A 22923-nucleotide genomic window follows, 5' to 3' on the forward strand; every position below is an offset into this window, starting at 1 on the left:
AGCCTGCCCCTGCTATTTGCCTTCCTTTTATTTGTTCTTTTGTTTGTTTGGTCTGTTTGTTTGTTTTTCCCAGAAAATATGGTGTTTATTTTTCCCCATATCTTTCCTCTCCTTTCATAGCAGGCAAGAATTTTTATGCCCCATTTAGTTTTGGTTTGGTTTGGTTTTTGCTTAGTTTCTGCAGCAGAGGACCCATAATTGTTGCAGAAATATCCTTCAGCAATGCAGCAAAAAGTAGATGGGGGATATGGGTTGGAGTGTTGTGGGAAGAGCCAGACAAGTTGGACTGCAAAGTGCCTTACAGATCTAACAGTGCATCTCTCCAGTGCAAGGCTACTGAAGTAAAAACCCTGGCCAGGGTTCAGAAAGAACCAAAGATGATGTGAAGAAGGAAAGACAACCCGGTATAGAAAGTTCTGTACAGTGGACCCTGTATCCACGCAGGACTGAATATCCACCCCAGCTGGGAAGGTGCAGTGCCACAGGGGCCAAGACAGAAGGCAGCACGGAGGGTGCGTGTAACACGCAGGGGACAGGTGGAATTCCCCTGGGTGCCGAGGGGCAGGCTCGGGGCAGGCTCGGAGGTCGTCGTCTCCTTGGGGAGATGTTTCCCGAAGGAGCCAGGTGCGCGCACGCCAAGGCAGGGGATGCTGCGGGGACCGGCCGCCGGGGCGGGCCGGGGCGCCGGGCGGGCCGGGGCCGGGGCCCCGCGGGGGGCGGAGGGCCAGCTCCCGCCTCCGCGGGGCCGCCCCGCTGCAGTGTCCCGGCAGCCCGGGAGGAGGAGACGGCGGGGCGCGCAGGCAGCAGCGGGGCAGCCCCGCCGAGACGTTCGCCGGGCGGGCGGCAGCTCCGCGCCCCGCCGCTCCCGCCGCCCGCGCCCCGCGCCCCCGGCCTCATGGCGGGGCCCGCCGGCCCCTGGGCCGCCCTGCTGCTCCTGGCCGCCCTGCTGCCCGCCGCCCTGCCAGGTACGCGGGAGCCACCCCGCGCGGGGGTGAGCGCCTGCCGTCCCACGCGTGTCGCTGCCCGGCGGCGTGGGGCGGGAGGTGCCGCGGGCCGGGGGGCTCACGGGTGACACGGTGCTTGGAGATGCCCAGCGGCGCCGCTCTCTGCCCCCGCCCGGCACGGGGACAGGGACCGCGGCGGCATCGCGGGGGACACCCTGGCCGAGCCGGCCGCCTCCCTGCCCCGGCGGAGGCACCTGCCTCTGCCCCGTTTGTGCGAGCCTCTCGGCCGGTGCCCCCCGCGGGCGCGGAGGGAGACCCGAGCGGGCAGGGGAGCTGCAAAGCCGGGTTCGCCTCGGCACCGAGGGTCACCCGGCTCTCGGAGAGCGGCCAGGACCTTCCGGGGGTTAGCCCGCTGCTCCGGAGCGCAGGGCTGCAGCCCACAAGGACGCTCGCGGCCAGACGTGAGCAGAGGGCACCGGAGGGTGACAGCCTCCCGCTTGCCTTCAGCCCGTGGATGCCTTTTTACCGCTGGAACCGCGTGCTGGTTCCATCGTCCCGTCTGGGCTCTGCTGAGGAGCGGCGCTCGCGCGGTTAGCGGCACTGACACCGGGCAGCCCAGCGCTGCATCTCCCCGGGAAGGCAGGAGAGATCCCTCTTCTCTTCGTTCCCGCCGCCGGAGTCCTGTGGATCGAACCCTGTATCAGCCTGGGCGAGGCTGGCGCTGCTGTCAGAGTTCTCCGGGCTCTCAGCCTCCGGTTTAAGCTGCTCTGGAGGTGGGGTTGTGGGAGGCAGTGGCAGATCTGCCCCGTCCTTTCCCTTGTGGAAGCAGTGTACGTTCACTGCAGCCCCCTCGGCACTTTTTGCACCGCAGGCAATGCCGAACCGAATCTCCTCAGCTTGTACCCGCGAGGTCTGCACTAGAGCACGGCTGAAGACAGGTACAGACACACATACGGAGGCATTTCAGCGCCAGGTTCTATCTGTTGGGGCTACAGTGGCCATAGCGGCACAGGGACACTTGTCCCCAGGCTCCGGATGTGGCGGCTGTCCCATCTCCAGCCCCGTGCTGTAGTTGCAGAGGAGCCAGCCAAGGACGACAGCATCCTCCCCAACCCTCCCTGCAGCTCTGGGCTGTGCAGCAGAGCCCGGGACTTCATGTCACCCGTGGCTCCTGGTGAGTTTTAGTGTGCAGCTAAACAACCGGAAAGGAATGATCTGTTTAACCTGGAACCGCAATCTTTCTTTCTGTAATTTGCTATGCCCATCCAGGTTAAGCTTGGGATCACACCCCCGGAAGCGGATTTATAATACTGCTCCCTTGTGGCAGTGGTAAATGGAGGGGGAATTGGATCTCTGGGCTGCCTACTGGCAAGTGAGAGGAGGAGGGAAGGGAGCAGAGGAGTTTGTGTTCTGCTGTTGAGGGAAATATCCATGGGAAGTGTCATAGTTTCTGAGGAAAAGTTTTAACTGTTGAGGGCTTGCAGGCTATTGCTTCCCTGACTGTGTAAAGTGATTCTTGGAGATTCTGATCCTTCACTAAAAATTTTGCATGTAATATCCATATAGTCTTTCCTTGTTTGCAGTCCCACACCAATGTGCTGTAAAAATTAGGCCAATTTCTGAACAAACCCAAATGTGTTGGCATAGTGTTGCACAGAGCTCTGTGTGGTTCCCAGCTATGGAACTCTGGAGCACACCAAAACCTGCTGGAGTGGGAATACTGTTGTTAACCCCAGAGTGGCTGTACAGGACTGGATGTGGGCTGCATGTGTGCTCCCTGTCCTTGGGGGTGTGCTGGCCACATTGAATGGGCACCACTTTCCTTCTCCAGTCTAGAGAGTGGTTTATAAGCTACTATACACAGACTGTGTCCTGAACAAGTGCAGCCTCAGGTAGGAGGGCTGGTGGATCCTGGAGCTCTTTCTTGGGGTAAAAGCCATTGCTGAGCATTTTTGCTGCCCTTGGTCCTGCTTTCTCACCTTCTAGCTGTGTTTGAAATGGTCCCTGCCAACCACCTTCACTGCATGTGCTCTGTCTAGGGGACCTGTCCCAAACTCACTCTGCACTTCAGAGCCTTTGTCCAAGTGCCGTGTCTGGGAGACAGGGAGGCTGCCTTGGCTCAGTGGATGGGCTCCAGCGAAGTGAAAGAGCCCTTCAAGTTTCGTCTGTGGAAAGAAAGGAAAGAGTTTTCCCCAGTAAGGGTCTGGCATTGGGCTGGTGCTGTCATTGACTGTGCTCTGTTTATCAAAATGGAAAGTCAGTGTGGGGCCTGTGCCCAGGATTGTTGTGGCAATCCTCAAGCCAAGAAAGCGTAAGAGAAGGGTGTTGTGCTGGAGCCAGCTTGGGGGGCAGATCCGCTTTGTGTACTGCCAAGAGAGATTTGTTCCTTGCTGCCAGATCCCATGTGGGGAAGAATGGATACTGACTATGGAAAACAGTCCTGCTATATAAACCCACCTTATTAGCTTAGACAAACAAGCCCCACCTGTGGCCAGTGAGAGAAACTTGGGAGAAACATTAAGAAGAGGCTATGCTCAGAGCACGAGCCTTTCTGACAGCAATACTAACTCTCATTTTCCTTCCGTGTCTAGACTGTCTGACATAAACAGAGAAAGCAGAAGGGTCTCCAAGGAAACTTTCCACTTCATTTAGCTCTAAGGAATGTATCTTCTCAGTTATTTAGGACAGTGCTGTAATGGTCTTAACTGTATAGCTCTGTACCAGCCTCTGGGTGTGTCAGATGTATGAAAGCTCCTGTGCTGTCCAAGTCTGTGATTCCAGCTCTTCAGACAGCACGCAGACTGATTTTGGCTGGACATATGGTTAAGAAGATGCTTTCAGAAGCTGATCTATACAGAAAGAAGTTAGAGGGGGGCTGAGTAGATAATGCAGCAAGACAAAGACATGCCAGCAGGGGGAATAGGATCTTGTCTCTATGACCCCTGTGTTGAGTGAGCATTCAATTGCCCCAAAATATACCTCAGACACATTCAGTGCTCATATTTCCCATGTAGGACACTTAAATGTGACTTCTAAAGTTCTCAAGATAACTTGGGTTGGACTTTAGATCTGCTTCAAATTTTATGCAGCTGTCTGCATGTGGGCTGTTGTCTTCACATCAACGAAGAACAGCAGTATTTCCTTCAGGCTCAGTTTCTGGTGCATGTCTAGGATCCATGGTTTCTCTAGCTAGGAGTTATGTCACATATCTCCCTCTGTCACTGAGGAAGTGCTCAGGAGTGTGGCTAAGTTGGCATTGGGATGTGCTGGCACCAGGCATTAGGTCTCTTAAATTTATGCTGTTGCAGCTCAGGTATAATCAGGACTGGAACCTTTTCGTAACCAAAGACCTCTAGAGTGAACCCGTGTTCAGTAGCCTCGGTGTGATCCCAAATATGCAAAAAAATGCAGCCAAATCAACACTTTTTTTTCCCCCTTAGTTTTGAAGTGTCAGGATCTGCTTATCTTGCTTAACTTGAGTTACCTGTCTTCATAAATTAGTGTTCCTTTACTTCCCTCTTTGCCTGCCCAAGTGAACCATAGCTAGGGGCATGCATGTATCATGGGAACGTTTACCTTTGGTTGTGCTTTCTGCGAGGAAAGAGGAAGGGAGCACAGATGCTAGGTATGTCTCCTGCAGACTGCTAATGCACTAAGCTGGAGAAGTGGTCACTTCTCCAGAGTGAATGGTGTGGACATTGATGTGCCTTCCTTGTGGGAAGCTCCATGCTGCTATTTTCTCCCCCAAGCTGCAGGTGTACCACACTTTTGTGCAGCCCTGAGAGGGTTCTCCCAGCCCTGCAGACTCTGCACTGAATCCCTCAGGGAGGTGCAAGCACTCCCTGTTGTCTTTTTCTACCCCTACCTTTCTTTTTCTGCCACGTGTCATTTCTCTTTTACAGCTCCCTAAAGCAGCAACAGTTTCACTGGTGTGCTGCACTGCGGGATTGTTTTTATTCCTTTGAATGAAGTTGAAATTTAATTCACTTGGATCTATGAGTGTTTTCATTATTCCCCAAGATGAGAAAGATGGCTTCACTTCTCCAGCCAGTGCCCCTGCCCAGCACGAGAGAGAGCAATGAACTGCTGGGCTGCGAGGCAGTGAAATCCAGAGGGGAGCAGCAGGTACTGAACCTGAGCAGATCCTTTCCCTCTGTCTCATGAGAAGCCCAAGTATTTTGCTTCCACGTGGGTTGAGAACTTGCATTTTGGCTATGTTTGAACTAACACCATAGCCCCTGAGGAGTGGTACGGCTTACATTTTCAGGTCAGTAGAGGAGTGATGGGTGTCTAGAAGAAATGTGAGGTTGTCTGAAAAATCCTTTGCTGTGCATGACCCAATAGAAAGCCTTTGAAATCATGTTTACGTTTTCTTATATGTGTTTGCTATACTGCTGTTTATTCTGTTGCACTGTTGGCTGCAAAACCTACAGTCTGTGTTGAATGTTCACAAACTGAAGTGCCAAAATAAGCACTGCCAAGATCAAGACAGTGGCTTAAATAGCACAAGATTTAAAAAAAAAACCAACAAGAACTGCTGAGATCTTCTGCTTTGCTGTCTGTTCTCTGAGTCTCAGGACACACGTTCCTTAACTTTCCTCCATGCCGTGGATGCCCAGGGATTTAGAGGGGTGGTGTGGTTTAGTCCTGCATCTCCACTGCTTGCTCTTACCAAAGAGGCATTTAGACCAGTGGGATTCTGTGCTGCCGTTGTACCTGGCTAGATTGATAATGCACACTCTGATCCCAGCTCTCACATTTACTCTTACTTGAGCTTTTGCCTGCAGCACCTCTGTAGTTGGAGTAATTTCCTATGGGGGATGTACAAGCACCTGGAAAGTGTCTGCTTTCCCTGGTTCCTCTTTAGACAAGCTTGTAATGAAAAATAACTTTTTCCACAGTGTACCACATGGTTGAGTGCTTAACTACTGTACCAGTAGCAGAGTTAACAAGAGCGACATCAAACAGTGTTTGCACAGTGTCTCCTTCATTGCGTGGTCTTGATTTGCGTGGGGAGATGAGAGGTTGTGCTGACAGCTCATGTGCTTCTGGTCCCCAGCAAGACCTGTGCAGGCTGCTGAGCTCCCTCTGCCTCCTCTCTGCTGGATGGGACCTGGTACCCACCTCTCTCCACACCTCTTGTCCTGTGTCCTGCCCTCCTAAGGCATGTGGCTTCTGGGTCACGTAGCTCTGGAAATGGCAATTCCTCCTCCCCAGTTCCCTGGAACTGCTGTCTGGGATGTCGTGTAAGGTCTTCTCTCCTACTCAGGTTTTCTGCAAATGTGTGTTTAAACTTCAGCATGTTTTGTTCTGTTCACAGCACTTTCAGGATAGTTAAAATCTCTCTGGGTTAAATTGTACCTTTCTCAAGCAGCAGTCCCTGTACCTCACTCTCATTGAACTTGTAAGCTGTGGCCCACCATTAATTAGCTTTTCATAAATGACGTCTGTGCAGTGGGAGACAGCAGCTTGTCCCACGTGCCAGGCTGGGTTGTGTGCCCTGGCTGTGTCACATTGCTGTGCTGTGCTGAGAGCTGAGCACTTGTCAGTGCCTCTGAAATCAGCCTGCATGTGTCTCCATGGTGTACTCCACCAAGTATAGGTGCTTGCATTTGGCAGGCCTGTATTTAACGCAAATAGTTTCAAGGAGTGGTGAAGCAAGGAAAAGTGGAAGAAAGACCCAAGACATAGAGAAATTGTGTGCTCTAAACAGAGAGCTTTTCCTAAACAAAGAGAAATTGTTAGTTACATCAAATGTAATGCTGAAATCCTGTGGTAAGGAAGGCAGTCCAAGCTTCTCCTCATCCTGGAAGAACACATAAAACGTACATCCAAATTTAACTATGTACGTATTAAAAAGTGGTCTGGAGAAGTGTGCATTTTAAATCAGCCCTCTTCAGTGAGTAACTCAGTCATCAAATCAGCTCTTCATTAAACAGAGTAAAGTACTCTTTGAGGACTGTGGAGTGTGTTCATGTTTCACAGTTCCAGTGCAGCTATTTCACTATTACATAGTTTTTAAGTCCTTTTGGGCATCTCGCAGTGGTCCTGGTTCCAGCAGATCTTTCCAACTGTTGTATTCTTCCTGCGCTAAACTGATTATTTTTCCATTGCAGGAGTTGGTTGTACATTTGCTGTAAAATAAGAGGCCACTCTTCAAATGGTTATTAGTCATGTTTACTGTATAGTTGGATGCAATATTTTGACTGAAACTTCTTTTTGGGAAAAAGTGCAGGATGGCTGGAGCTGGAATGTTAGTGTTTCCTTGTCTCTAAAAAGAAGACAGAAATAAGAGAAATTGAATAGTCAATATAATTTGTTTTAGTATTCTGTTATGAAGACCTTAATCCCTTCTTTCAGAGTGGCATCCTTGAAAGGCTGTACAGAAGGGTTTAGGTATCAAGGAAAAACTACTGAGTTTACCTTAAAATTCCCGCAATGGAAAGAAGCAGATGTAACTGGCAAAACATGCTGCCATGGCTGGAAGCTTGTGATACCCAGAGTCCAGCCCCAAGCCCTGCCATCTGCCTGGCCAGCCCTCTCAGAGCCCCTGGATGCTCCTGCTGCTGAGGGAGGGGAGTGTGGGAGCAGCACCCAGTGCCCACCCCTAGCACCCACCCTGCAGCCTGAGAAGTAGCCAGGCTTCATGTTTTCAGCCTCAGGAAGACAGTGTTTAATTTTGCCTTTGCTGCTGAGATCTTTGGGCAGCTCTGAGAGCACTGCAGGACACAGGCTGTAGCCAGATAGATGGAGAGCTGGATTTAGATGCTGTAACTCCTGCTGGGTAGTGTCTTGCTTCATGTGGCAGCCCCATGGAAGTACCTAATGGCATCAGAATCTGACTCTGCGTGAGCAATTAAGCTGCACTTTCACATAGTCTGCATGTCTTTCCTTTTCATCACCTTTTGAAGCCATGCCGAGTTTGGTGACGTACTTGTGTGGTCTTTAGCATGGGATGCATTGCAGATGGCCCTCAGCTCAGGAGCCAAGAGGCTGCAGCAGTGTGAAGCCGACAGCGATCTGGTGCCTCGGCCAAGGGCTCGCTGCACTTTGCAGGAGTGGATGCTCTGGGTTACGTGTTTGCAGCCTTGCTGTCTGCATCAGCTGAGCTTCGTGTCAGCCTTTGTCCCAGCTGTGAGAAATGAGACAACTCTTAAAAAGATTAATTTATTGAAAACAGAAAAATTGAAAAATTACAGAAATTAGAAAAATACAAAAATTTGGGATCCTATGGCTCGGTAGATGGTATGCCCCAGGAGCGCAGGGATTTGAGATCTTCTGGCTGAGACAGCATTAGACCTCGGGTAGAGAAAAAGAACTTGCAGTGCTGGGCTGACTTTTAGCTGGTCCAAAGTCAGGAAAAAATTACTAACGGCTCCTTAATAGGAGTAGGCTTTTAACACCCAGCACTGGCGTCCCCCACAGCTAGCCTGCAGAGAGCGAGGGGGGAAAGAGACCCCGCCTCTCTGCCTCGTTCTTTTTATAGTGTCTTTGCTCCTCCCCAGTCTGCCCACAACCCGCCCCTTCGGTTGTAAGTGATTGGTTCTTTCCCTTTGATAGATATCTCTATCCACCAATGGCTCATCGTTGTCAGAGGGGTGATACTAGTTGAGATAAGGGAGCTACAATGCCTTCATTAAAATTCAGGTATTCAGGTTGCCTTGGAGCTTGCCTGCAGAGTAATGGCTCTATGGCTAAAAATAGCTGCTGGCTGTTAGAACTGGGGTTTTTGGCCTTGGAATCAGAATGCAAGTGAAAACACCTAAAAAAGGTATTAAAATACATCCAACACATCTTAAAACACTTGTAAAAGTATACAGTAAACACAGGAAGGGTAACTCTTATGGTGTACCGGTGGTTTGAAGTTTGAAAGGGGCAAGTTGGTGATTTTTAACTGGGGAATTTTTAACTGGGAAGGGTGCAACTCTCTTAATAAACTATTTTGAACAATTGAAAACACTGATAATGGAAGTGGATTTTTGTACCTGGGCTGATGGGTTAATTTGAAGATTTAATCTAAAAATATTTAACTCAAAGTTAATTAATTAAAGCACTTAATATGCAAAGACCAAGCACAAATAGGGATTTCACGTATGACACCAGCTGTGCTGTTGGTTTGATGTTTCTGGTCTCCCAAAGAAGAGGTGCTATAAAAAATTTAAAACCAAATGGCAGCCGTGGAACTGGTCCATTTGGCTTTGCTGGTCTGAGACTTCAGGATGATTTCAGATCACATGTATTTTTAATATGTGCATTTGACACGTGTCTAAGGTGGTGTTACTGGGGATGTGGGTTGGGGATCACAAGGCCTGGTTTCATTCAAAGGTCTAAGACAAACTTTCAAAGTGACATCTCATCTTTCCCGAGCTCCACTGGCCGTGTTTTAAAAATGAGTTGAATGCTTTTTCCCATGCTGCAGTGCTGAAGAACTGCCCAACCTAATACCCTGCTCTCTTCTACTTCAAATTTTCCAAACAAGAAGTAATGACTGATATCTTGTGAGTTGCCCAATTGCCCAAAGCTGAATGTATGCCAAAGCAAAATTGCTGTCTTTACAAAGAAACAAAGTCAAGAGAAAATGAAATTAAACAGAAAAGATCTTCTGTGATGGAGCAGCAGCAGTATTGAAAACCTAGAAAGTCTAAACCTTAAACAGCAATATTAGCAAGATGAATTTTCATGTTACATGTGTGCAGTAATGTATTATTGTGTTTGCCATGTGATGATTGCTGTGCCAGGGCACTGAGTTCCTTTTCTTCACTCTTAATGGCTACTGTAGATCAAGCCAGTCCTCCAAGAGCCTGAGTACATGCTTAAATGGGAGTCAGGGGACTGAATGCTCAGTGGGCAGTGTACATGTCTTCATGAAAGCCCTTCCCAGTCAGGTCAGAGCTGCTGGAGTTCAGTTGCTGAGTGCAAGTTTGTTGCCACAAGATGTCTCAGAACGTATGTGCGCCTCATCTGCCCTCCCAGCATGTCAGCCCCCAGTGCAGGATGTGCCATGGCCCTTGGAAGTGCTGATTGCTGAGGGCCAGACACCTCTGCACACACACTTTCCTCTGCAAAACAACTGTTTAAATTACTCAGGGAGGGATGGTGAGTGCTATGAGACATTGTGGGATTCTGGTTGTGTTTGGTATCTCATTGTGCAGGTCGGGCTGGAAACCTGCAGCTGATGATGTGATGTGGGAATGGGAATAAGTGTGAAACCTTGGAGGGATGGAAACAGATTTCAAACCACAACTTAAGTGAAGTTAAAAGAGAAGTGGCCTTGCATTGGCTTAAGTCTTTCCTTGTGGTGGTGACAAGCCAGCTGTCCTGTGTTATGCTAGCACAGAGCAGTCACAGGCAGCGTGGTGTGGGCACAGCTCTCACAGCTCTGCCTGCACAGCAGCACAGGGGGAGTGTGTCTGGGAGAGGATGGTGTCCATACTGCCTTTGGGAGTGGAGGGAAGGAAGGAAATGTCCATGCACGTGTCAACAGAGGGAAGGGAGAAGGAAATACAAGAGAAAGCAAGATTTTTTTTTTTTATTTTTTTATTTTATTTTTTTTTTTAATTTATGTTTTTGGACCACCAGCAGAGAGAGAGGAAGGATTCAGCTCAGTTGAGAAAGCTGAAGTGCTGAAGTGAGAGCTCAGGTAACTGATGGACCTCCTGGTCTGGTGGGAGTAAGCATCAGAATATCTGAGGAGTTAGAATGGATGTTTCTGAAGGAAGGTGGTGTGCCTGAAGACAGGGGGAATTATTTTTAGCACATGCCTACCTTTCTACTTGTTGCTTTCCTTTGGGAGAAGCAAGATTTTTCTAAAAATCTAAAAAGACCCTTACAGAACAAGCTGCTAGTAATTTCAGTAAGGGTGGCAGAAACAGACCCTATGAATCCAAACATAAGAACCTCATAAAATTAGACACAGAGTTTGCAAGATTTTTGGCAATGTGAAATGAGCCATTTGGCTTTTTCAGCAGTTAGACCTTCTGCAAATATATTTTTTCTCTACTTGTGCTATATAAATACATTTTTAAAGCCTCCAAACTTTTGTTATGGTTGCAAGCAGTCCCTATAAAAACTGAGAAGGCAAATACTGAAACTTAAAAATGTCTGTAGGAGCTTTTGAGTAATTTGGGGCCCCTTTGTATGGAACGAAATCACTGTGTTTCAGGAAGCTTTGCAGCTTTAGCAAAATGTTTGTGCTACTGAATGGTAGCAGATGGCCAACCCACAAAACGGTAGCAAGTTGCTTAAGCTACTTGTAAAATAGTGCAAATTTCTTTGCCTTGCCCTTAGCAGCCAGCCTTGTTTTGAGGGATCCAGGGTAGGACTTTGTCTCTGCTGTTGTTGCAGGCCTGCTTCCCACTGGCCACACAGAATACCCAGATTCAGGCTGCCATAACTGAGTAACATGTCCTTGCATGCCATATAGATGTAGGCAAAGCCCTGCGACAGGAGAGGATACCACTGCCACAGAAGTAAGGGTTGGTTTTCCTCAGAAGCTCAGGTTTGAAGAGAAGGGGAATTATTGTTCCTCACTACCTCATTATAGGTCACCAGCATTGGTGATGGGTGGTTCAGAGCTCACAAGCAGAGCAGGCAATGCTGGGTGGGTGTTTTGGTATTAGAAAGCTTCATTCCTCTGAACTGCACCAGTGTCAGCTCGGTGTCACAGGTCACCCAGCAGCAGTCAGAGAGTGGGCTGCATCAATACACCCTTCCACTGCATCCATCCTTCCAAATCTCCTACTTTGGGTGTTCAAACACCAAACATAAATAGCATAAAATAGGAGTCCATGGACATCAGTAATGTACAGGTCTAGCAGGCTGCTAGCTATGGCATGTTAAAGACTCTGGAAGCCCTTCCTGAGACTTGCTCTCCTGATTTTTGCAGAGGCTTTGTTAACATGAAGGATTGACTTTCTTTCCCAGCGGCTCCTCTTGCTGTATATCCCACTGGTCGGGGATATTCTGTGCTCTGTGGGGAGAAGCTGCAAGTCTTGCACCTCAGCATTGGAGACCAAACCAATGTAGATACATGTATTTTCAGTTTTAGATATCCCTGGGCTAACCCAAGGAAGATGGCATAGATTCTCTTTTGCAAACCTGCAGAGCTGTGACTGCATCTTTTTGATATGTTCAGATGCTTTTCAAGGGTATTAGTTGGGTAAAATCTCTGCCAACTGTCCCAGCTAGTGCGTGACAAACCGTGATGAGGTGAATCCGGGTGGCTGCTGCTGTGTGTCACAGTTGTGTCTGCTCAGCTATGATAGAACTGCTTATAATGTGTGAAACAGCCCAGGGCTTTGCATGGAGACATTGCTTTGAACATGACTGCAGAAAGTTGCTCTTTGGAAATGAAATGAAATAAGAAAGTAATTTATCAGTAATGAAGATCTGTGTCTATACGAGCCCAACCTAATATGAGCTCCTAAGAATAGCAATAATAGTATTGTGTCCATTTCCCTGGCATGCACTTTATCTAGGATCTATGAGTTTTGCACTTTGGGAGCCTTGGAGTGTGTGCCACCAGCTTCCCTTTTAGGGTACAAAGCTACGTGTGTACTTTCTGAAAGAGCTTTTGCAATAAATAATGTGGAAAAAAGTTACTTAGAAGAATCAGAGCGGGTGTTATTTCAAGACATGAATTGTGAACAGTTTTATATTAGAGGCAGATAAATAATATTTTAGTGGTTTTTATTTGCATTTTCCATTAAGAGGAAGCAGCAAAGGCTATGTTATTTTAAGATGTATGTTTTCCAGTCTCTGTGAAGAAACTTAATCTCTGAGAGCTGCTAATGAAAGAGCAGAGACTAACATTGAGCCTGCGTTTTGGTCTTAGCAAACCTGCACCTTGGGAAAGCAACTTTTCTGATTTATGAAAGGCTTTGAAATATGAAATAAAAATGGAGTGTTCTAAATTTTTTTTTTCCTTCAATGAATGATGAAGCCTGAATTCCTACTCTCTGACCTTGTGAGTCTGAAGCATTTTTGGCAGTTTGAATGGAAAGTTGAACATGCACTTCAGCTAGAGATGGAATGGAAAGACTTTACATAAACATATGAATCTCCAGTAGATTAAAAAATCTGTGCTATTTCATAGGGTATGGGAGCAAATGTATCTATCTATATTGAGGTGGTTTCAGAGAGAGGTGTAAACCACCCCCCCAACCGCAAGTAGGATGCTTGACCATGATTTGGTGAAGTCTGTGGTATGCATAAAGGAATGAACTAAAAGCAGAGCCACAGCATCCAGGTTGCCAACACTTTGGATTCAAATCCAATCTTCATTTCAGAAATATCTTTCTGGTCTTCAAGTGCCCAAGATGAACAGGTTTTTCAGGGGATGTGAAGGTGAAGGTGACTGAGAGTTGTCACTTTCCTCCCAGAGCGTGTCACAAACCAATACAGAGTAGGCTGTAGGCTACCGTTTGTCTCCTGGTTTGAGGAAGGGCCATGAAACATCCCAGCAACCAACAGCTGAGAGAAATTTGGAAGGAAGTCGGGTGTTTGGATAGAAGTATTTAATGAAAAATAAAATTCTCATATAAAGTGAATAATATGAACGAAACATGCAAAGCTTTGCGCTTTATTGATGTTGGTGACCACTGCTTGATGAGGTTGGAGTGAAAGCTGGTGCAGAAAGAGAACTGTGCTGCCTGCTGTGACTTCTCATAAGCCTAGCCCACATCTTCCATCAGGATAATTACGTACAATGTTTTCTTCAGCCTTTGAACAAGCAGGGCCTTATTCTTCACTTGACTGCTTCCGTAGCACGTCACTGATTTTAATGAGATTGCACTGATATGAAAGGAGAGCAATGGAGTGAAGATTTAGGTTCATAAGAAATGATCCAGGTGCACAGCATAAAGATGCCACGGTTTAGTTAGCCTCCTAATGAGTAGTGCAGTTTTAATAGGTGTGTTTTCCTTACTGGAGATCTATGGCCATAGCTGTGGGGAGCAGAACAGAGGTTGGCTCACAGAAGCACATGCTCTGGCTCTGACTTGTGTCCCCTGCCAAGCCACATCAAAGCTACCTCAGGCTGCGGGCATGGTGGGAGGGAGCAGTGGTGGAGGGGATGCCTGACAGCCTAGAAACAGTAATCTCTCATTTTGTTACTACCTCGCCTGTGGGTATCCATTGAGGTCCAGCTAAAGGGAAATAAGTTGTCTCATGCGTGGGGGTGAGAATAAATGTGGGCAAGCTGCAGTGCAGTGCAGTGCAGTAACGTAACTCACACATCCAGGACCCACATCCAGTCTGGGCAGGGCAGCACCATACAAGCTCCATGCTGGTGTCAGTGCTGGAGAGAAGAGCATTTGTGGGCTTCTAATCCTGTCATCCTTCCCATCCAGCCATACCTGTGTGGGCATCAGCTGTGGGTGGAGAAGCATCAGTTTCACCTTCAACTTAAAGAAAGCTCTGCATATATTCTTTCATGTGGAAATCTCTAAAGAAAACACTTCCTCAGTGGCAGCTTCACAGAATGTGAGAAAGCCACCGAGACTAAGTCAGTCTGAGCAAATATTCTGTTTTATTCCAGGTTTTCATGAAAGTACCAGAAACTTCAGTTAAATGGAGCAGTGCTAGCAGCTGATGTTTCTTCTTACTGCCATGGTGGATTTTACCATGTGCATTTGTACCAGCAGTCAGTTCTTTCTCATAGAAACACATGTAGAGATTGTGTCTTAGAGGTGACAGCTCTCAGTGTGGGAGTCAGTGTACTTTACAAGAGGGATATTATCCATCCTGGTGCAAGCTTTGTGTTGTCTTCATGCCTTCTTCTGCTGTTGTCATGGAAATTGCCAGGTTGTTAGAGGAAAGAGTGTTGCTGCTCATCACGGATTGTGCAGCCAAAATCCTGCCTGACTTCCAAGTGGCACTTAGAGTATCCCCATTCCTCCAACAGCCTTTGAAATGTTTGAGGGACAAGCAGTAGACTGGGGTAGTGGAGAGCAAAGGGAAGCCCTCTCCTCTCCAGGAGCTTGCATGGAAGAGCCTGTTGAAACCCATGAGTTTGCCCCAGGCACCAGTGATAGATGGATGTGTGAGTGCCCTTGGGTCTGCCCTCAGGAGCCATGGAGTTGCTCAGGGGGATCCTGCTGCCTTTGGAATCTCTCAGGGATTTCTTCTCCCACCTTCTCCTGCAGTCAGAGAGAGCAATGTGAGCTGTATTTAAAGCCCAGTTCTCTCCACTATGGAGAGTGTTACCACTTGTGGTACCAACGGGCTTCTTTGACATGGTTTAAGTTGTGTTTCCAGGGCCAATGCTGTTAAAGGGCCCAGCCTTTGTAGAGGTGGCTGTGAGGAGAGTGTGAGGATGGTGCATGCACGCAGCTGGAAGTCAGGGATGCCAAGGGAAGGTGTGGCTTCCAAGTATTCAGGAATGTGTTGTGTGTGGGTTTATCTTCTGTGCTGTCCACTTCTCTTCAATAGACAGTGTATTTTCAAGACCTTCTTTAACAATAAAAATATGCATTAAAAAGTAGTATGAGTCAGGTGTCCCTAATTTTCGAGAGGAAACTAACCAAAATTGTAGGTATGTTAGCTTTGTGGTGATGTTATGTTTGCTCTTAGCTTTCCTGAGATGGTTTTGATGTAGTGTGTGCTTCATCTTAGACTGTTACACACAGAAGTTACCACAATTTATAGTAAATAAAGAACATGAATATGAAAACAAGAACAAATTGGAAGTAAAACAATGTGGTGTCTACAGTCACGAACACAGCGTGGAAAGACACAGACTTTGAAGAGGGGTGTTTTATTCCTGACAGTGTCTTGCCATGTCATGAGTTGCTTGGTGTGGGTTCATGTTCTAATTTTCTCAGGCAGGTTTCCTTCCTGTCACTGAACTTTGGACTAGGGATAAAGAACAGCTGGTACAAGGATTATCTGGAAGAAAACAAGCTCAGTTTTAACTTCATCCTCTGCTTTTGTCATGTTTGTGATTGCAGTCAGATTAAATTCACACTGCACCATTTAAAGGAGCCTCAGGCTCTGATTTATCTCAGAAACAGGGCTTAAGATGTTGTAAGTTGATATTTGTGCTATTTCTACAATTGAATATCCAATGAAGCCAAGGAATGTGAGTTTCTTGCCCACTAGGAAGAATCTGAGTGTCACAGGAGCTGCCAGTTGAGACAGCCAGGAGTCCTGTGAGGCAGTGCTGTGTCAGCACTGGGAAACCTCAGGTGCATTTCAGCAGAGAAGCACTAATACTTGCTTTATCCTGCAGGTGAGGCGTCGAAGGGGTGTGTATGGAATCATTTGGGATCAATGGCTTTATCAGATCCATTGACACCTCAAGCTGTTCCTCTTTGTTGATGTAAAAGAAATAGGTGAGCTTTGCTATAAACTTGTTTTTCCGTAAAATCAGTGAGTCCCCCTTCTTGCAAATTAAATTTTCAGTGACAGGCATGATAAAGTACAGGTTTCCAGTGAAGCCAGGGAGCTTCAGGTCAAAGTGGAGTACCACAGGCATTCAGTCCCTCCTTACAGTCTTCCATTTTTAAGTTTAGAAAAGGTTAGACTTGAAGTCAGTAAACGAAAATTGAAAGGATGCCTGCATTAACATTTGAAACTCAGATATTATAGATCTGATTTTTATTTTTTATCAGAAACTTAAAGGCTGTAAGCCTAATTCTGCTGAAGATACCATCTAATCATCTGTTTTCTGGACTCTCAGGGAACAGCTGGAGTTGGAATTATGGCTCTGTCCTGCACAGGAAGAAAAATCCTTATGTTGTCAGTCATTTTGGCAGTATTTCTGGTTGATATGGTTAAGCCATGTAAGAGAGAGCAATCCACTAGAAAAAAAATTATTTTCACCAGATGAAGAACTTCAAATACTTCAAATGTATGCAAGATAATATTATCAGGACCTTGAAAGATGCATTGATGAGGAGCCCAAAGAAAAATGGACTAATATCAATGCAAGTCAGTATTAGACAGCCAGGTGGAGGAAATGTATCTAGACACAGGGATAGTTTGAGTGGCAGGTTTAAAAGCCACCTTCCAGTGCTGGTTTTGGAGTAGCTGGTTTTAAAAACACTTCCGAAATGGGTCTGCCAAATGATCAGCTTTTTCTGTTTTGTACTTATTAGGGAATTGGGAATAATTAAAGTTTTTATGACATACAAAGTACATTCTTCATAAATGCTGCTCCCTTTTCTCTTAGTGATTGAGGATTTTATTTTAGAAGGGTGACACCCCTACATACTGTGCCTGAATTTACAGAGTATGCTATATCCATCCATATCCATCTCACTGCCTTATGTTTGGAAGCTTTCAGGAGGCCTGCTGCTGGAATAGGTTTCATGTTTTACTCTCCCAGAAGTGGCTGCTGAGTTGAGCAGTGGGCTGTATTTCTCCAGGAACTGAAACAGTGGCCTGATGTAAACCATGTGTTTTGGAGACCAGGCCATGCACATTAGTGAGAGTGGCAACAAGGAGCCTCAGGGCCAGAGCTGTGCATCCAGGAGAGCGTGCAAAACACCTGCTCAATTCTTCTGGACTCTCAGGGGTTTTTGTCCTCCAATTGGACCTAAAGGAGCAATGACTTGATCCCTCCAGAGCAGGAGTAGGTTTCAAAATGAGTTGGAGACAAAGTGTGCTACCAAGGCTTCAGCTGGGAACTACCAATGTTTAAGCTGGGAGAGCACTGAAGACTTTTGAATGAATTCTTGAATCAAAGAACTCAAATGCATGTGGTGAGGGATATTTTTAAGTGCTTGTGAGACTAATGTCAGTCTTCAAGTGATGATTATAAGTGAAAAATGTATGCTGTAGTGACACGACTATGTAGAATAAAGCAAAGGGGCTGTTTTTAAGGTGTAACTGTCCATAGCATCTCTTGAGAAGAATGTGGAAAGATGGAAAATGCAAGTTTTAAAACCATGCCTGTTCAAGCCAACCAGTCACACCTACAAGGCAGCAGGGTTAGAAGGCAGCTCTGTCCTCAGGGTGACTGACAAGAGGAAGATGTCGTGCAAGGAATGTGCACAACCATATACCTGTTGTCTGTACCTCACAGGTGGTTGCAGTGACTGTGTGCTTCATTTGCTTTGATACTGGAGTTCTTTGTTGTGCCCATACCTACCTGATGAGCAACATGGTCACCAATGATTTTTTGCAGTTTAAAGGTTTTGGCTGTATACATGTACTAGCAGATGTAGATGAGCAAGATGATGATTAGGGCAAGATACCAAGGGCACAGTCTTCAGGGAGAACAGACAGACAATTATAGCCCAATAAATTAATGAAAAGGAGTCCCCCAGCTCAGCCTCTGGGTGAAGTCAGCAATGGTGAGGGCAGCCCTGTACCTTTGCCAGCTGGTTTCACCTGCTCTGTCCCTGCAAGGAGTCCCCAAAGCTGTTGTCACTCCAATACCGTCTTTTCTCCAACTCACTGAACAGGCAGGTGTTGGACAACACCCTGGACAGGCACTTGCAGACCAGGTCCATGGCTGCAGTGTGCTCTGACAGCCTTTGTGGGGTTCCTGGGGGCCTTTGCCACCACAGTGGTTTGATCATTGGAGAAGCCGAGATGTGAGGCATCCAAAGTCAGTGGGTGTGAGAGACACACAGCCCAGCCTCAGTGGGCTCCCTTCAAAGGTCACTGATGCAGAAGGAAGCCTGTGCATTGATGTCAGTGGGAGAACGTGAAGCCTTCAATAACTCACTGTTGGTTTTTCCTAAGTCGTAATACACGTGTTAATCGTGTAGAATTACATTCTTGAATTTGGAAAACGCCCTGGTCCACTGTGCTTAGCATTCAGAGGGCTCTTCAAAGGGAGCACTGGAAACTTCTGTTGATGCTGTCAATTTAAAGAATGTCCTCCGGATGCCAGGTAACTCCTCTACAGATGTATAATGAATCGCTTTCCTTAAATCAGACATTACCGTTGGATACTGGTCCTCTGCCCAAAACTCCTGACTGGAGCCCAGTGAATTATGGCACAGATTCCATTGTGCTTTGCAGGAACGAAAGCGTTCCAGTCCCTGCTTTCTGTGCCAAGCAGAAGCGTGTGGAAATGTGCTAAACGATTTTTTATTTTTTCTGCAAGAAACAAAGGATTTTTATGTCACTTGACTCTACTGCTTTAACTGATTAGCTTATTTCCAGGAGGAGATCTGATGTTGAGTGTATAAATTAGCAGCAAGAGTTGTTTAGCCCACACAGGGAAAAGGTTAACAGTGCATTTTAAAACGTTAGGGGACCTACCGACCCAGTAAGCCTCAGGGTAGATTTGTTCTCCCATTTCAGTCCTACTTCATCTGGTCACATACTTAGGCTTTTACACGTGTTAACTGCTGCAGTGCTCTGAAGATCCCTACTGGAGCTCGTGTTCTGCTCTGTGCCAGGGCAGGTCTGAAGGAAATCATTGAGCTTAGAGTCTTGTGCATTTAGAGCAGTCAGCACATCGCAGTTCGGAGGGCCACATCAGCACTGTTTGAGCTGGCTCACCCACTGCAGGAAATATCTTTGCAGAGTGAACTCTTCTTGGGATGGCCCCAGTCCAGCCCTCATTGAAGTTGGTGGAATTGCTCACATTTTCTCAACCAAATTTGCATCAAACCATCAACTTAAAAAAATTCCAGTAACACTTTGCCAAAGTGACATGGGGCATTAATTTTTGGGTGGAAAATTAGTATCTTCCTGTGATATTGTGTCTGTCCTCTTTCTTCTTTCCTTTTCTGCTCATGTGGCTTGGGGTTAGCTGTATGGTGACAGGTAACAGTCAGAGTATGTGAAGATGAGGAGGAGAGCAGCCACCCCTGTGTGGCTTGCTGGATGAGAAACGTGTGATGTTTTCTTTCCCCTGTGCTCTTCAGTTACAGTAAAATGACATTTTTGTTTTCCTGTTCATGACTAATCAACAAAGTTTGAAAACCTTAAGTTGCACCAAGGACTGAAGAGCTTAGATGTCTGGCTTTGCTAGTAAAGCTCTGCTTTCACCTTTTCAAATACACTGTTTCATAACCTATTTCAAATAGGGTGAGAAAATAAGATGGTGTATCAGAATTGCCCCAACCCTTAAAGCCAATCTACAAAGTGATTTACCTACTGGAAGATGGTGGAGCACCATGTGGAAAATAGCACCTGTCAGGGTCGTGAAGAAGAAAGAAGTGATCATGTTGCAAAGTATTTTTGAAAACAATAAACTTTTTTCTGGTAAGGTCTGGCCATGATACACCCAATACATGAACACTGCCACGTAAGTGTGGGGCTTTACTCGCAGGCTGCCCTGGTCCTTTCTGTGGGGGTGGCATCCCTCAGTCTTTCAGCACCCCTGGGCAGAATCCTGGCTTGGTTTCACAAGTTGCCAAAAACAGGGCACCTGTAGAGTTGCCTTAGGATGTGTTTGGCGTGTGTGTCCTGAACTTGAGTGTCACCGCTCAAGCGGTTACATCTAGGAGTGGCCAATATGAGTGTGAATGTTTTACGAAGAGTCTCACCTCACAAATGGAGTTAAATTTAGAGTTACCAGCTGAAGAGTCGAAATATAATGCCTCTTTTTTTTCTGTTCATGAATTACCTATCATTTTTTGCTGCAAGTACAGGTGACACCTTCATGGTGGTAGGGCTTGGACGCTTATGGAATGCATAGCATATAGAGTGTTTTCCAAAGAAATAGCTCAGAAATCTAGGAACCACTGGCTGAGGAATCTGGCTGAGGTACATTTCTAGTCCTGGTGGTGGGTTTTGAGAGGAAAACTGCAGGGTGTCCATAAACTGAGTTGCTCAGCTGTGAAATAGGATTGCAGATGGTCAGTCGTGCAAGGTTCTTACCTCAGAGGACAATTGGTTGAGCTTAGGGAATAATTAAGGACTTCTTAAGACAGGGATCTACTCTTTGAGGAGGATGAATGAACTGAGCAGTTCGGCACTTTTTCTTTACTCTTTCATACTGTTATGTCTGGTAAAGCAGCAGTAGTCTCAAGCACAGGGTTCAGAATCAGTAAGTCTCATTTGATGCTTAGAACTTAATTTAAAATAACACAAAACACCACCTTGCCCCTAAAAAAACTCCCAAGTTCCACCAGTTTGCTGCGGCAGTGCAGCCTATGATGATTTTTGGTCAAGTTGCCCGTTGCAGGATTTCATTTGCCAGCTACCATTTTTGGCCTTTTCTGATGACTTTGTTATCTCTCAGCAGCTACAATTTCTGCCTGCCAGCTGTTACTTTGCCCCTGGCTGGGTCACTCAGTCTCCCAGACTTCTGTCTGAAGGGAAAAGAGAGATTGATAGTTTTTTATAAACTATATGGATATTGTCTACTGACTGTGCCAAGTTATGTCTTATCTCTGCAGCAGAACACATTTTATAGGTCCAGTTTTCCACTCATGAAGTTACGGCACATAGAAGCAAAGTGTAGAAAAGTTTTTGTTGACTATGGAAGACAAAAGGAAAAATTTGTATCTAGACTTGTGCTGGTAAATTGAAGTGCCTGATTTTTTGTGACCTCAAATTTCAACTATGTTTTGTTCTTGTATCTTAATAGGTTTGAGTCACTTGGTATGTTTTCCCCTGCAGTTATAGATTGATTGCTAGGGGTCAGTACTTCCTTTTTCTTCTGGAGCTATTTTGTGTTTTCCTTTGCTAGATAATTGATGAGACCCTCTGAAGAATCTGTATGATTTGGCAAGTGCAAGCTGCCTCCTTGTGTGGTTGTTCAGAGGATGTTTTACCCTCAGCTTAGACCTTGTGCTTTGGGCTTACATAATTTAGAAAATGCTTTCCTACAGTACTGACACACAGAGAAATTTTGGCAATACTTGTAGACAGTTAATCTGTGAAAAGTCAATACCAAGGCTTTAATCAGCCCTGAATTTTTTGGGGTCAAGGTACTATACACAGATTCCTGCAGTTCTAAGTAATATTGGATTTCTGTACTGAAGAGAGTACAAGGGAGTGACTCTCATTTTCCAGAATATAGAAAAGCATTTTATTTTAATGTACTTGCAGGTAGCTCTTTAGATGAGTTCTGAAGATGATTACCAGTTGATTTAGTTTGACTAGAGTGGAGGTCCAGAAAGCTGTTAAATCAGTTTTGGAACAAAAGAGAAAAAATACTTAAGGGATATTTACAGGGGTAAATAATGGGCAGATTAGGAAGATTCAACATTAAGTTCAGTCAAGTACTTGGTAGCTAATTCTATTAGGACTGTTTAAGACTATTGTTCCTGGGAAGTTCAGTATCCCCACAGGAAGGGACTACATTAGGAGTTGAATGACTTCAATGATGCATGGGATTTATTTCTTCCTTCTCCTATCCCTTCTCTGGTGAGTGTAGCTTGTTTAGTTCGGTTTTATTTTTTGTTGAGATTTTTGGTGGTGGTGGTGGCAGTGGTGGTTTTGAGGAATTTTTTTGAACATGAATGAGCCTTGCCAGGAGGACAAAACTCTGGTCTTTAGGACACAATGAGTTTTTTTGTGGCTCAGTCTCTGCAGTCCTAGGGTTACCGTCCTCATGGAAATCCACATTTTTTTCCCAGAGCCAAGATGAGAGCAGGAGACCAGGACAAGAGAATGGTGAGGTGCAGGGGCTGTAACTGCAGGAGACAGTGGCTCTGTTGGGGACTTAAGGAGTGTGAAATGTCCTTTTGACTGGGAAGTGCTGACCCTTTGGCATGTCTAAACCTGGTGGGACAGCAACTTGGTAGGTACTTGTATGAGGAGGTGTGAACCCAGATTCATCTTCTTATCCCAGACCCGACTGATGGCTCCCGGGCTGTGGTGAGCTCCTGCTGGTGCTCTTCATTTTTTATGAAAAATCCCTTTCTAGTAAAGCCTGGCACAGACTTCACACAAAAAAGCTGTTTTTGATGGATCAGCAGTTATTAGCAATGCCATTTTAACCATTGCTGATAACTCCATCTTGGGTGCCTTCAGACTCCAGCCGGTCAAACTGTGATGAGGAACGATAAACAGAAACTGGAACTAACTAGTGAAATGGGAACTCTACTACCATGGAGTGTGGTGC

General features: G+C 46.2%; 1 protein-coding gene across 1 annotated transcript in view; it reads left to right on the forward strand.

Moving 5' to 3' along the window:
- The first annotated feature begins 895 nt into the window (after positions 1-895).
- The window catches only part of FNDC1 (fibronectin type III domain containing 1), a 61450-nt gene continuing 39422 nt past the window's right edge, over positions 896-22923 (forward strand). Inside the window, exon 1 of the mRNA XM_039568587.1 lies at positions 896-965. Coding sequence (XP_039424521.1) covers positions 896-965 — 70 coding nt within the window. The remainder of the gene's footprint in view (positions 966-22923) is intronic.

This window comes from Corvus cornix, chromosome 3 (assembly GCF_000738735.6).
Source record: "Corvus cornix cornix isolate S_Up_H32 chromosome 3, ASM73873v5, whole genome shotgun sequence".
In the NCBI taxonomy this organism is placed as follows: domain Eukaryota; kingdom Metazoa; phylum Chordata; class Aves; order Passeriformes; family Corvidae; genus Corvus; species Corvus cornix.